This window comes from Sturnus vulgaris, chromosome 3 (assembly GCF_052056855.1).
Source record: "Sturnus vulgaris isolate bStuVul1 chromosome 3, bStuVul1.hap1, whole genome shotgun sequence".
NCBI classification, from domain to species: Eukaryota; Metazoa; Chordata; class Aves; order Passeriformes; family Sturnidae; genus Sturnus; species Sturnus vulgaris.
This window is the reverse complement of record NC_142245.1, coordinates 59,314,394-59,327,085: the sequence shown is the minus strand read 5'-3', so window position 1 is coordinate 59,327,085 and position 12,692 is coordinate 59,314,394. Positions and strand designations below refer to the sequence as shown.

General features: G+C 42.1%; 1 protein-coding gene across 2 annotated transcripts in view; it reads left to right on the top strand.

The window, feature by feature from the left end:
* Positions 1 to 8,528, top strand: part of MYB (MYB proto-oncogene, transcription factor) — a 28,139-nt gene extending 19,611 nt beyond the window's left edge. For both annotated transcript variants that reach the window (XM_014874283.2, XM_014874282.2), the window contains one exon: positions 7,098 to 8,528. In XM_014874283.2, the coding sequence (XP_014729769.1) occupies positions 7,098 to 7,214 (117 nt within the window). In that variant the 3' untranslated portion in view covers positions 7,215 to 8,528. The remainder of the gene's footprint in view (positions 1 to 7,097) is intronic.
* Positions 8,529 to 12,692: the final 4,164 nt, after the last annotated feature.

The following is a 12,692-nucleotide window of genomic DNA, read 5'->3' as shown; positions in this document are numbered from 1 at the left end:
GACATTGCTGCTGTTAATATTTTGGGCCTGATCCAACTGTTCTTACTTAGGCAAATTCCCATTGACTTCAGTCCAAGAAAGAATTACAGCAATCTCTGTGCCTTGGGATCTGTACATGGAGAGGCAAGAGAGAAGCAAAGACAGCACTAAACTTAGGTGTTTTTTTAATATGCTTGGCTCTTAAAATTCTGTTTTCTTTTAAATTTGAACTTAGACAAGAGGGAGGCAGTATATTTACCAGCCCACAGTTTTCCATTGCTTTAATAATTTGCACTACATTTGCACAAAGATATTTGGCTAGCGATAAACTGATCAAAATCCTTGATTATTGTTTTGCTGTTAAATTCCAAAGAAGGCAAGAGTAGCAAATGTTCAAACACATCTCTAATGATATTTTTTACTGCATTTTGGGTACACGACTGATCATACGCCATTTAGTAAATAGCAGCTGATGACCATATCAGATAGCTCAACATGATTCACCATCACCTAGCAGGAACAGCATGTTGCATCATTTGGCATGTGAGGTCAGGTAGCCACTGGAGTTTGGTGCTGTCAGTGCTGTGTAGAGCAAAGGGAGAAGAAGCCTCCATAGACCCAAAAAGAGTTTGGGCTTTATCCTCATTCAATCCCCTGTTAAGTCTCCCTAAGATATTTGATGTAAAGACAGTTTTCTGGAAAGGTGGGGAGTTTCAGCCAGCTCTTTTGTCCTATGTGACAAATCTCATGGTTGTGCATTGAGTATCTGTATTATCAGACTGGTAGGAGCAGGAATGTCTCACCAAATCCACATGTTGCTTTGGGGTAGACTTACTCTCCATTTCATGGATCCCAAATATGCCTGGTTTGTATGCATGGGGTTAGTTAAAACCTGTATTTTTGCACTCTATATTTTTGTCACTTAGTTGCATGTCAGGGAGATTTTGGTCTCACTAGGAACTTTTCCAAGGGTTAAGATTCTGGGATAACATACTCCAAGACCAAGACAAAAAGGTGATCTGTACTGAGCATGTGCTTGAATTTTGCCTTGTAAGAGGTTACATAAAAACCCCTCTGTTTCTGGCCCTTCCTATGTAAAAGTTAAATTTTATTTCACATTATGTTCTGTTGCAGTAGCGGTACATAATACAAACTATCCTGACATAGACATTTTAACAGATAGAAAAGTAGGCTAAATCACAGACCTTCCACCTAACCCTGCAGGCTATCAAAAGACACCATGAAATGGAGCCTTTTAAGAAAATAGCACTGCTTTGATATCTTCTTCCCCCAGTAACAAAGGAAACAACACAAGGCAGAAGCTCTGCAAGCTAAAGAGAATGTTCTTCAACCCCTAGCTCCTGTCACTTTCCATTTTTTAACCACAGACTGACACATTTCAGCTCGAATCTCCTGACTTTCAGCGGTTTATGTAGCCATTTTCTTCAAAGAGCAGATTTAAAGGATTTTAAAACAGTTACTTGGTTGACCTTTTTTCAAGTGCTTGAGCTGTCATGAAGCTTAATTTTCTCAGTTTAAAAAGTGAAATGTTGTTTTATTTGCAGCTGGTTGTAAGACAAAATGGTCAGGAAGGTACCATGGTCTCCTGTAACAGCAGGCTTTCTCTCTTTGTCCTTCTTTTGGGGGAAGAAGGTCCTGAAATCTCATATTTTTCCTTGTTTAATCAAGGGAGAGGGGGAAGCAAGCTGTGTTTGAGATTTGCACAGCAAGGGAAGGTAGCCCCATGGGTTTCCCTCGCTTGTGTTGCCCCTTCTCTCCCCAGTGTCTGATGTGTACAGGAAGGAGATATGCTTGCCACAGCTGAGGGAGCCAGAGAAGGTTCAAAGTTACAGGCCAGACATTGCATGTTTTCCTCTCAAGTCAGCAGAATTTGGGTTGCAAACAGACTGGAATCTGCCCTGAGCTGGTGATGGTCACTCAGGAAGAAAAGTCACAGCTTAACACAGCTTAAGTCACATTTGCAGCAATGTATTCTGATCCCTTGGGGGGGGGGAAAAAGCGAAAAAAACCTCCATTACATAAGGACAAAACTGGAGAGGGGAAGAATATCCTAGTATGAGTTGGAGGTGCTTAGCCTACTTCCATATCTCATCCATTCATCTTACTTGGAAAGCTCATACATCTTGAGCAGGAGTTTTATCTGAACAAGAACTTCAGGGTTCAGCTCTTAAAAATGCCATCCAATAGCTCTTTCTAGCTCTGGTATCATGCTTATAACAAAAACTGAAAAATTGGACCGTCTTATTCTTTCACATTCAGGAAGCTGTATTTCTGAGCTACTTAGAAAGCCCCAGAGTTTAGGAGAACTCTGTCCTATGCCCCAGAGGAAAGCTAGCAACAGGGGTAGAAATAGTGGTCTGTCTTGTCAAATGAGATAAAAAATTAATTTATGGTCACTTTAGTTTTTAATTAGTTTTTACTGTCTGGTCTCGATAAGCAAATGGGTTTCTGCCAGTTCTGCATCCTTACAGAATAGAAAACCATGTTATTCATATGCTGTCTATTGTATTCTGCTAGGAAATTGTATTGTTTAGTGCATTGTTTTACTGTTTCAGGAGTGCTGTATTTCTGTTGCAAGCCCTCTTTTCAGTGGCACATTCTGCAGACAATCTATACCATGTAATTTAAGGGAAAGCTGGCAAGAAATCCGGCTTTTTGCAGCAGGGAAACACGATAAGAGACCTTCTAATAGTCTGAGTGTTTAAAATATTTTAAATACACTAGCTTTTAAAAAATTATTTTTAAATACCAGCAAATCTTGGATAAACTAGTGGGAATGTTTGTAACACCACTAGCTTTGCTGGAGTTGCTGAAGCTACCTGCCAGCAGAGCAGAGATATAAAATCTGTCTTTAGCACAGTTCTTTGCCCAAAGATTTCTACTAGACTTTCATCAGTTTGGGAGCTCAGCACTGCAGGACTGCAGCAGTGTTTGGCTTTTGCATTGACTTCTAATACAAAAGGTGTTGTAACACAGGATCTGTCTTAATCTATAGAGACAGCACATGAAAAGGCAGTCTGGGCTACAAGAGCAGAAGGACTAGTTCTGTTAGAAAAGCACCTTTCCACATTGTTTTCTTCCCTTACTCTGGTCTGTTTTCTCTAGATGGTCCAAGTTTTTATTTAAAGTGCTTTAACTGGATATCCCAGTTACAGCTTTGACAGTTTGTTTACAGTTCACATTTGCCTGAGGGCAGTTGAAGGCATATTACAGGATAAATAAGGTAGTTTTACTGCCAGGAGAAGGATGTACTGGTAGGATTATTGAGGTTTAAAAAAAAAAGAGTGAGAGAAAAAGGAAAGGGACAGGGAGAATGACATAGCTGGAATTGTACTAATTTAATCCTATGGGAACTCCTAGTACTATACTTTCTTCTCCCCTCTCACTCCCTGATTTGACTTAGAGAGAAACTGCTGTGTTTGGAAGAAAAAAAATAGTTGAAGTACTGGCTTAAAAGGTTTAAACTCTTTTAATTGACAGCAAAATTAAGACTAGCCTCCTACTCTGTGAGGCAATGAAAAATTCGTGTATGTGGAAAGAATTTACTGTGGAAATTCCTTTCACTCCTCACTGGCTAGGAATTTAGGTGCCAAAACAAACATCTTACTCTTAGATGACTGAATTTAAGCTGGATGAATCTACTGGATCAATGAAAACATGTCCATCAATTTTGGTGGGGTTTGGATCAGGCCTTCTGGCTTCTGGTTGCAAAGATTTTGTTTCAATCCATCCATCCATTAATTTGCAAAGTTCGACCTGTAAATGTGGTGAGGAGAATGCAATGAGCATTCTGCAACAGGAGTGCTCTGGCTGGGGTTTCTGGGCTGTTTTCCTGCATGCCTGTAGCCTTCTGCCTGAGTCTTTTTACTTTTGATATATTTTTTGAGTACTGCTGTCTGTGGGGCACTGCCACTGTCCTGTAACAGAGCCCTGTGTACTTGCTGCGATGCTGGTGTGGAAGGAGACATTGTGGCATCCCTTTTTGCCCTTTTTACAAAGAGATCCCATAGCTGTGTGTGTGACCAGGCAAGGCACTCTGCCTGGGTTGTAGGACCCAGCACTCCCTGCCAAGGAGGGAAGGAAAACTGCTCCCATCAGGATAACTTTCACACGTGCCTCTGGCACTGCACTGCAGGGCTGGCAAGGCACAGGCATTGTGCTTTGTTTTGTGTTGGCTGCCGAGAGTCAGGGCTTCAGACAGAAAATGTTTATTAAAAATACCCACTTAAATGTTATCTGAGTTCCCTAAGGGTAGAATGGAAAACCGTGTTTGTAAATATGCTGCATCAGAAAACATACTACTTTGGGTCCAAATCTTTTTTTCTTCACTGGAGCAGAGCTCTCACCATCATCACCGAGATGCAAAGTTAGCCTCTTTTCCTAAGTTTGTCACAATAGGGAGCGGGCAGAAAACGTGTAAGTAGTGCAATCTCCTGGGAAAAATAATATGTGGATGAAAACTTTTCTGTCTCTACGGCAAAGCTGAAGTTGTTTCAAGCAGGCTCAAGTGAGGGGTGGAGCTGGTCCTCCTGTGCTTGCCCTGTCTGCTGCCCAGTGCTCCCCGGGGCAGTCAAGCCCAGTGGGAGGGCACAGGGTTACTGCCTGCCTGAGCAGCTTCTGCCACACTGACATCAGGTTAAAGATGAAGACCAGGCTTTCCGTGGAATGAGTGACATGTAACAGCCTGCTGAGATGTTGGTGATATCAGGATGCAGATTTTTTTTTTTTCTACTAAGCACATGGCTGTTAATACAAAGACCTCAGTGTAGATACTAACAATTAAGCCCAAATTATGAAATAGGGACACTCCTTACCTGAAGTTACTTATGTTTTTCAGAAATTGACACACTGTGAGAAATGGATTTTTCCTTACTTGTTTTCAGTTATTTAAGGGACTGCTGATCTCTTATTTCTAGACTGATGCATTGAAGCTTTGGGGGATCACAGGGACATTTTGGTTAGGCACGTATTTCTGTCCATGGAAATTATGGATATTCAGGAACTATCAGCTGCTTTTGAGGTGTACGGAACAAATCCAACTTCTAAGTAAAACCGACAGCATTATACCAGGAATTAATTTGGTTCTTCATGCAAATACCTCTAAAACAGCAGGGGAAAATATGCACAGGTGCCTGAGTCCCACTGAGGATCAATAGGGAGGTGTAGGTTCCCAGCTTGTGTAGGTGCCTTTGAAAAAGTTATGCTGGAAGTTGTTTAACCAAAACATGAAAGGAGCTGTGGTGTGTTGCATGCGGGTCTGTGGCACGCAGAAAGTGTGTCACACCTGCTTTCTGGCATGTGCCCTCGGCTGAGCCACAGCACAAGGTACACACGGCTCTAGAAAAGAGGTGTCTGGCATGTCTGTTCACAGATGCAGCTTTCCCACAAAAACTGCAGAAACTTAATAATTTGAGGCCTGACCTGGTTCTCCTTCAGAAAGGAAACTCCTACTGAAGCTCAGCAGTTTTGCTTGCAAAATGGCATCCAGGAGAAGAGGCTGTGTTTGGAACTTCTCTACAGAGAAGAGAAAGCCACGTGTAGGGAAACCCAGCAGAAGTTTGCAGAGGACTTAAAACGCTTGCTTAGTTATTCACCGGGTTTGCCCCTTCTAGACTGTAAGGCTGAACCTCGGTCCCTGTGTTTGTACTGGTGCCCTGATTAGGACATGTTACGTGAAATTATCTGCATTTCGTAGTTGCCCAGCCTTTTACTATCCATATGTCTCAGATAACACTGTTTACAGACAGAAGAGCATTCTGTAAACATGTAGGCCAGAGAATAATTTAAGGATCCTCTTGCAAAGTTAGCAACTAGAAGCTGAAGTTAGCAACTAAAAGTTGGCAAAAAGAGCCATGGGCATGCCAGGACAGTTCTGCTCCTAGCAGATGGTTTGCAGTCCACTAATTATGATTCATGCAGTGTCCTAGAGGTTGGGAAGGCTTTGGACATCTCTTTGTGCAATTAGTTATTGAACCGCAGAGATGATCCTTTTTGAATGCAATGGAGAACAGAGGAAGGTTTCTCCTGACTTGTCTATGCTGGTGGATCCTGAGCATACACCTTCTCAATATGCAGCAATACTGGGATCCCCTTGTGGAAAGATAAGCACAATTGTGTGCATTTTTGGAGTATTTGGACAGCTAAGTATATGATAACAGAGGTTTTATTCAGGTCTTAGAGAAAATTTCAATGTGGAAAGGCAGACACACTGGGTAAGTGAGAGAGTTCAATAGAAAAAAATAAAAGTGTGCATCCTGGTAAATTCCAGGAGCTTTGAAATTTCATTGCTGTTTATAGCTCAAGGCAATGAGAAATGTCTCACATGTGTAGTGAGTAAATAAATACAGCACACACAGCCCTCTGCAGATAGGTTTATCTCACTTTAGCATTATACTAAATGGTGTCTGCAACCTCCATAAATACCACAAGAAGTGAAATGGCTTACATGATAATTAAAAAGCTGTTTCTGCTGAGAGTCGAGCCCCCTCCCTCCCTTCTCCTTTGCCAGAGGAAGGAGCTGAGCTGTTGGGCGGGTGCTGATCGCTGCACACAGGTGAAAGCAGCTTTGAGCACAGGAATCCTGGGCAGCAGTGCTCAGGGTGTTGGGGTTTTCAGGTTCCTTTAGGGAACTCTGGGACAGAGCAGCTGCATTTTTAGAATGGAGGTTCAGCAGGAATTTGTGCATGCTCATAACACTGAATATTTTAACTGTGGGCTATAACCTGTCCGTACTCTGTTGACTGTAAAGTTCGCCTGCCAGGTACTTTATCATTTAGACCTTCCTGAAGGGTTAAAGGCAAGGCTATAGATATGGCCTTATAGAAAACACTGTCTGAGAGAGAAGCAGGAAAGTTTGGATCGTTTGTGGTGTCCCCTCTGCGAATGATCTGCTCTGTTTGCCTCTGTGGTCACTAACTGAGAAGTCAGGGTGACATTTTTGTTGTGTTGAGATTTCAGTTTCTTGGGGTTCAGTACAACATCCCACTGCCTGTTCATGGAACAGTTAATTGTGAGCAGGCCCAGCTTTGGCTGGGACTATGGATAAGCCACACAGATAAGCCACACAGCATTCAAACTGAATCTCTCTTCTAATTTAGCATCTGAGCAACACCTGGGAGTCAGCATCCTGCGGGAAGATCGAGGATCAGATGGCTCTGACGGATCAGGCACGCAAATACATGGCCACCTTCCCCACCCGGACTCTGGTGATGTGAGAGGGTCAGCACACAGAGAAGCATTATGGTCTTGAGAACACTTCACCTCCACTGGGAAATTCCTGTTCCTCTGCATGAGAACTTTTCATGAATGGGAGAAGAGCCTATCTTTGTTGTGGTACAACAGTTGGGAGCAGCACAAAGTGCATTTAGTCACTCAGCATATATATTCTTGTTGGATTTCACCCAACTTAAGAGTTTGTGTTTTTTTTAATGATACTTGCCTAAATTATTAGGTATTGAGTTTGAATCAGTAATTAATGATCTTAAGTGCAGTCTTATAATAAAGATAATTTTTCTTGTACTTTTTGAGATCAAAGAGACTTAATACACCAGTATTGTTATTTCAGTGATGTGCTAGCCAGGGGTGGGGTTTAGTTTGTTTCTTTTTTTGTTGTTTTTTAATAATAAAAGAGCAGGTACTCAAACAGATATATTTTAAATCACTGAACAAAATTAATTGGTGTAAAATACCGAAGTGAAAAGCATTACTACAAACGCTTGTCTGTGCAAAATGGGAAAGCTGATCAAGATTGTGAATGCTCAAACATCCATCCTCTTGAAATACTCCTTTCTGTTTTGGTTCTAGGCCATTATACATTGTGTGTTTCTGTTGGGGGGGTGGGTAATTAGCTTGCTTTAAAAATATTACTGTATGAAACATAGATTTATGAGAAAAATTATATTTTTATTCAGTAATTTAATTTTGTAAATGCCAAATGAATACTGTGTTTTGCTGCTACAGACCTTAGCGTGTAGACATGCTGCTAGTGTAAAAGGAGCAGTAGAGCTTTATATGGAAAAAACAAATGTTGATGTTAGCTAATTGACTATGCACTAGCATTTCAGACCTTTTTGTTTTAATTTTTTTTACGTCATTTATATTTTTCCCCTTTTTTTTATAAGCAATATTTTTGAACACTGTTCTTGGGAGATTTTTATTTGTGTGGATGTGTTGTTTTGTTTCTCATTGGTTTGTAAGAGCATGCATTGCACCTTCATATGTTTGGGAGAACACTGTCTCATTCATGTTGTCTCTTTTGTTCCATGTCTAGCTAGTTGGTCCCTAACTTGGGTCTTGTGTACTGAATCAGGTTCTTAGAAATACATGGTTCTTTGTACTGCCATATTAGATCTTTATTGATATGGCAAAACACTGATTTTATTTTATTTTTTTTTATTTTTTTGTGTGTTTTTATAATAGCCTCTGACTTTGCTGCCTTAATAGCATTTGGTGCAGCTTTATCTGCACTTAATTTTTTATACAACAATGTACTGCCTTGTAGATAAATAAAGTGTGTTCTTTTTTACTTAAACCTGCATGGCCTCCTGATCTTGTTTGTCTTCAGTTTTCTTTGGTGGTGGTGTAAAAGGCAACAATCAAGCCAAGAAGGTTTTTCCCAGCACACTTAGATAAGCAAGGAATAGAGTTTTGCACACCATAGTCTCAAAATCCTCGGTTCCCATTGATTGTTAAGGAAGTGGAAGGAACACAGCACAAAACAGTGAGCATATTGTGGTCTCAGGGCACATCTCTATTGACACCAAAGTCCAGGTCAGCTTCAGTCAGTGGGAGACTTGCTGCACCTTTTGTGCAAAACTGCCCTTATCCCACAGAGCTGGCTAATTTGTTTTTTCATCTAAGGACAATCAGGTCAGGAACCAATTCAATAAGAGAAAAATATTCTGGAGTTCTTATAACTGTAGAACAGGCTTTTTTAATGCTTGTCTTAAGAAAACAGAGGTGAGAATATACTTTGAAACCCTGGTGCATTGTGCTTCACAGCAAATAATTGGACAGACCTGCAAGATCCTCACACAGCTGATGTGCTGAGGGACTTTCAGCCCTAGGAAGGCTAGAGATAAAAGCAATTCCTGACAAAACAAACAAACAAATAAAAGGCATCCCATCAGGAAAAAAAAAAAGGCATTTTATTGAGTAGCTTGAAAATAAATTGCTGAAATATAAGTTGATGCAAGTGCTTCAAAGTCATACTGATATTCATGAGAGACTTCAGCTCCATGATGAAAGGGTATGTGTACCCAAAGGTGCCTTTCAGCCCTTCTTCCTCCTTACCCAGCACCTGCCTATTCCTCCCAGTTGAAGCCACATGCTGGCCCTCAAATCATGCAGTGCACAGAAAAGGAGGAGCAAAAAGACTTTTTTCACCCTCTGCTCGTGTGCTTTTGGCCTTCAGTGTGAGAAGGGACCACTGCTTGCAGCAGCCCCTCCAAATTGTTCTGTGTGCTCCACATCCATTCCCCCTGTGCAGTTTGGGCTCTCGATCCAGTGCTGGTGTCCAGGGAGAGCCTGGCAGTTTCTCAGTGGTTACCACAGGCAGGGCATGGATTACAGAGAAGGGGAAGTCTGGGGGAGCCCCTGCCTATGCCATAAAAATGCTTTGTGCAAGATTTGAGAACCCTGCAGGACGTGGTGGTGAGCAACGTGGGAAGAGGGAAAGGCCTGCCTTGAGGCATGCCACACAGCTTAGGCAATGTGTTACAGCTTTTAAAGAAAAAAAAAAAAAAAAGGAAAAAGAAATGCCAAGCTTACGACAGGACTTCAAGGCAAAACTCCTGCCTTGTATGGCTCCATCCGTAACTGTGCAGATCCTGGCTGAGTTTGAGCACACCATTATCCCAGTGCTGGGAACCATGGAAGCTCAACCTGCAGGTGCCCAGAAAAAGGAGTGGGCCTTTTTTTCACCCCCTACACCCTCAGTTGCTTTAAAATCCATTTCAGTTATACATCCAAACACATATAACTATTACAATACTTGTCTTCTTGATGGGCACACTTAGAGCTAACGCAGTGGAAAATGTTTCTTCTCCCCATTTCTCGTTTCACTGAAAATGCAAAACTCAGTAGATTCAGGCTGGTTTGTATATGCTTCTGCATGCATGTGGTGCCCAGCATGGGTAAAGGAAGGAGCTTTCTTTGGATGCTAGACCCAGGAAGCTGGTTATTTTCCCTCCACCAATAGTGGCTACATTTCCTTTGCAGCGAAGTGCCACCTCCTACACATCTTTATCACACAAATATCCCCGTGTGACCCTCACTGTCTGAAATACAAACCTTTCAGAGGCCCAAGAGGAGTCCCACCTCTCTGGGACTCCAAATTCAATCTTGAGCCAGTCGGGAAGAGCTGTCCTGAGACAGATCCATGTGAATAGTCTTGGTGACAGCAACCTGACCTAGCAGTGGCCCTTTGCACAGATTTATGGCTATCCTGGACCCATTTAAACCTAGAGTAACCTACCAAAATGAAAAGAAAGCAGGTTCAGTCAAGTTCTCATTTAATGGAGAGTAGATATTTGGCTCAAATTCCTATTAACCTTTTTATCCTCTGTAATTATAACTTAATAATGTTGTCAGTGGGAATTCTTTTGATTTCTGAAAAGAATTTAAATTATCATTTCAGCATGTGCCACTAATTAAAAATGAAGAGGCAAAAGAGCCAGGGCAAAAAATAAAGAAAAGTACCAGAGTGTGAGGTGTTTCCCAGCCAATTCCCTGTCATTCTTCAGCCTTGTGTGCAGGGAATCCTGGGGGTTCATCTCCCACAGGTCTGATCCGTGTGACAGCTATAAGCCTAAACTGAAAAAGGGCCAGAGTTTGAATTGGTTTTGGGAAAAATTATTAGAGCTTGAATGAAAGAGCCAGACTTTGTAGTCAGGAGCCAAAATAAATCTGCTGAAGGTAAAGCAGAGAGCAAGCACAGCATTGAATATTCCATAGCATAGGGTGATCCTTCAGAAAAGCCAGAAGGTTTTTTTTCTCTGTATTTGTAATCTTGATCCTTATCTGTGCCAGCTAAGTCAATGGCAATCAGCCCTCCCACAAGCCCACACAGGCAGGCACATAGGTAAAGGATGTTTCTGTAACATTGTGAACATCATAATCATAACCTCCTCTTACTCCTGCTGCATTTAATTGTATTATTGTATTTCTGCCTCATTCCTCAGCAGAGACAGGTGTGATGGCAAAGCACAGAACAAAAGGCTTGTTCCTAGAAATCTGTTTAAAACGTTTTTTTGGTTTTTGTTTTAATTGGGAACTTTTTTTGTTTGTTTTGATTTTTTGAGGGGGGTTGTTTTTTGATTTTTTGCTTTGTTTTGTTGGTTGTTGATTTGGTTTGTGTTTAAGGAGCATGTCAAAAATACTTCAGTTCGGGAAAGAATGGTTTTGAGGCACTGGTCTGCATTTTGCTGTGTCCTTGTTTCCTGGCATGGGTGGAGTCAGCCATGAGAGCAGACCTTGCTCAGGAGCAGTGGTGGAGTTCTGCCTGGGTGGCCAAGGAAAGACACTGGTCGCATCTTTCAATCTCCAGTCTAATGTCTTAATTCAAAGGGAAGTCATGTTTCCTGGCCAAATGCACCCGTTCCCTTTATTTGCCTCTTTTCTTTGAACTTGACTTTGATGCCTCAGCAGTTTTCTCTGAAGACCCTGCTACCAGCATAAACTTGTGACTTTTTTGCTCTCATTGACTTATGGAGGTGAGATAATGGAGATAGACCAGAGAGGTCCAAATTCTGCCTTCAGCTATATTTGCAAGTTGGCAGTGGTTGAACAGCTCATTGTTAAGGGCTGCAAAATGTATTCACTCTGCTATTATTTTTCCATAAATTATTGGTGATGGGGTTGTTGAGTTTGCTTTTGTTTTTTCAATCCCTCTTGATACATGACATTTCTAGAAGGCATTTTTCCAATCCGTTTGAGTAGCAGAGTAATTGCTGACTTTTCAACTGCTCTGTAAAACAGCCTCCACTTCTCAGACTGCGCAGATCCACATTTACAGCCTGGCTCCACTCGCAGCCAAGGAAATTCCGTTTCGTGGGGAAAACAACTTTTACCCCTTGATTCAATCACTACTCATCACCACAGCTCCAAGTCGCGCTCTGTGCGCACATCTGTCACAGAAGCGAAGACGACGAAGAAGAAAGTTTCAGGAAGCTCTCCCCAGACAGGTTTCTACACTAACCAGCGAGACCACCTCTGCACCTCCCGGTTCCTGCCAGCCCAGCTGCGAGCCTGCCGTGGCCCTCCCCATACAGTCAGCCCCCAGAGAGCCTTGAAAGGGCGCCTGCAGGTGTGCTTTCCTGCCTGCTGCCTCTCTCGTGTTTCATTAACTCTCTCATCAGTGTGCATCAGCACGGGAGTTATCTGAAGGTGTGGGGAGGCTATCACTATTTCAGTGATGGGTTTTTGATATCTGTGCTCCTACCAGCTCAAGGCAGAGACCTCTGGGGTGCTGGCTCAGCCTTCCTGTACAGATAAAGGTGCTGCTAGCCTGTGCTGCTGGCTGGGAAATGGAAATCTGCAAGAGGTTAGAGCTCCTACCTGCTCAGCCAAGCCTTCTTGGACTAAAGAAATAAACTAAGAAACAGCTGTGTTTTGCCATAGCCAAAGGCCTAAAATACCCTTCAGTGAAACAATAAAGAGATGATACTTTGCTTTTCTTTTCTGCTCTGCTCATA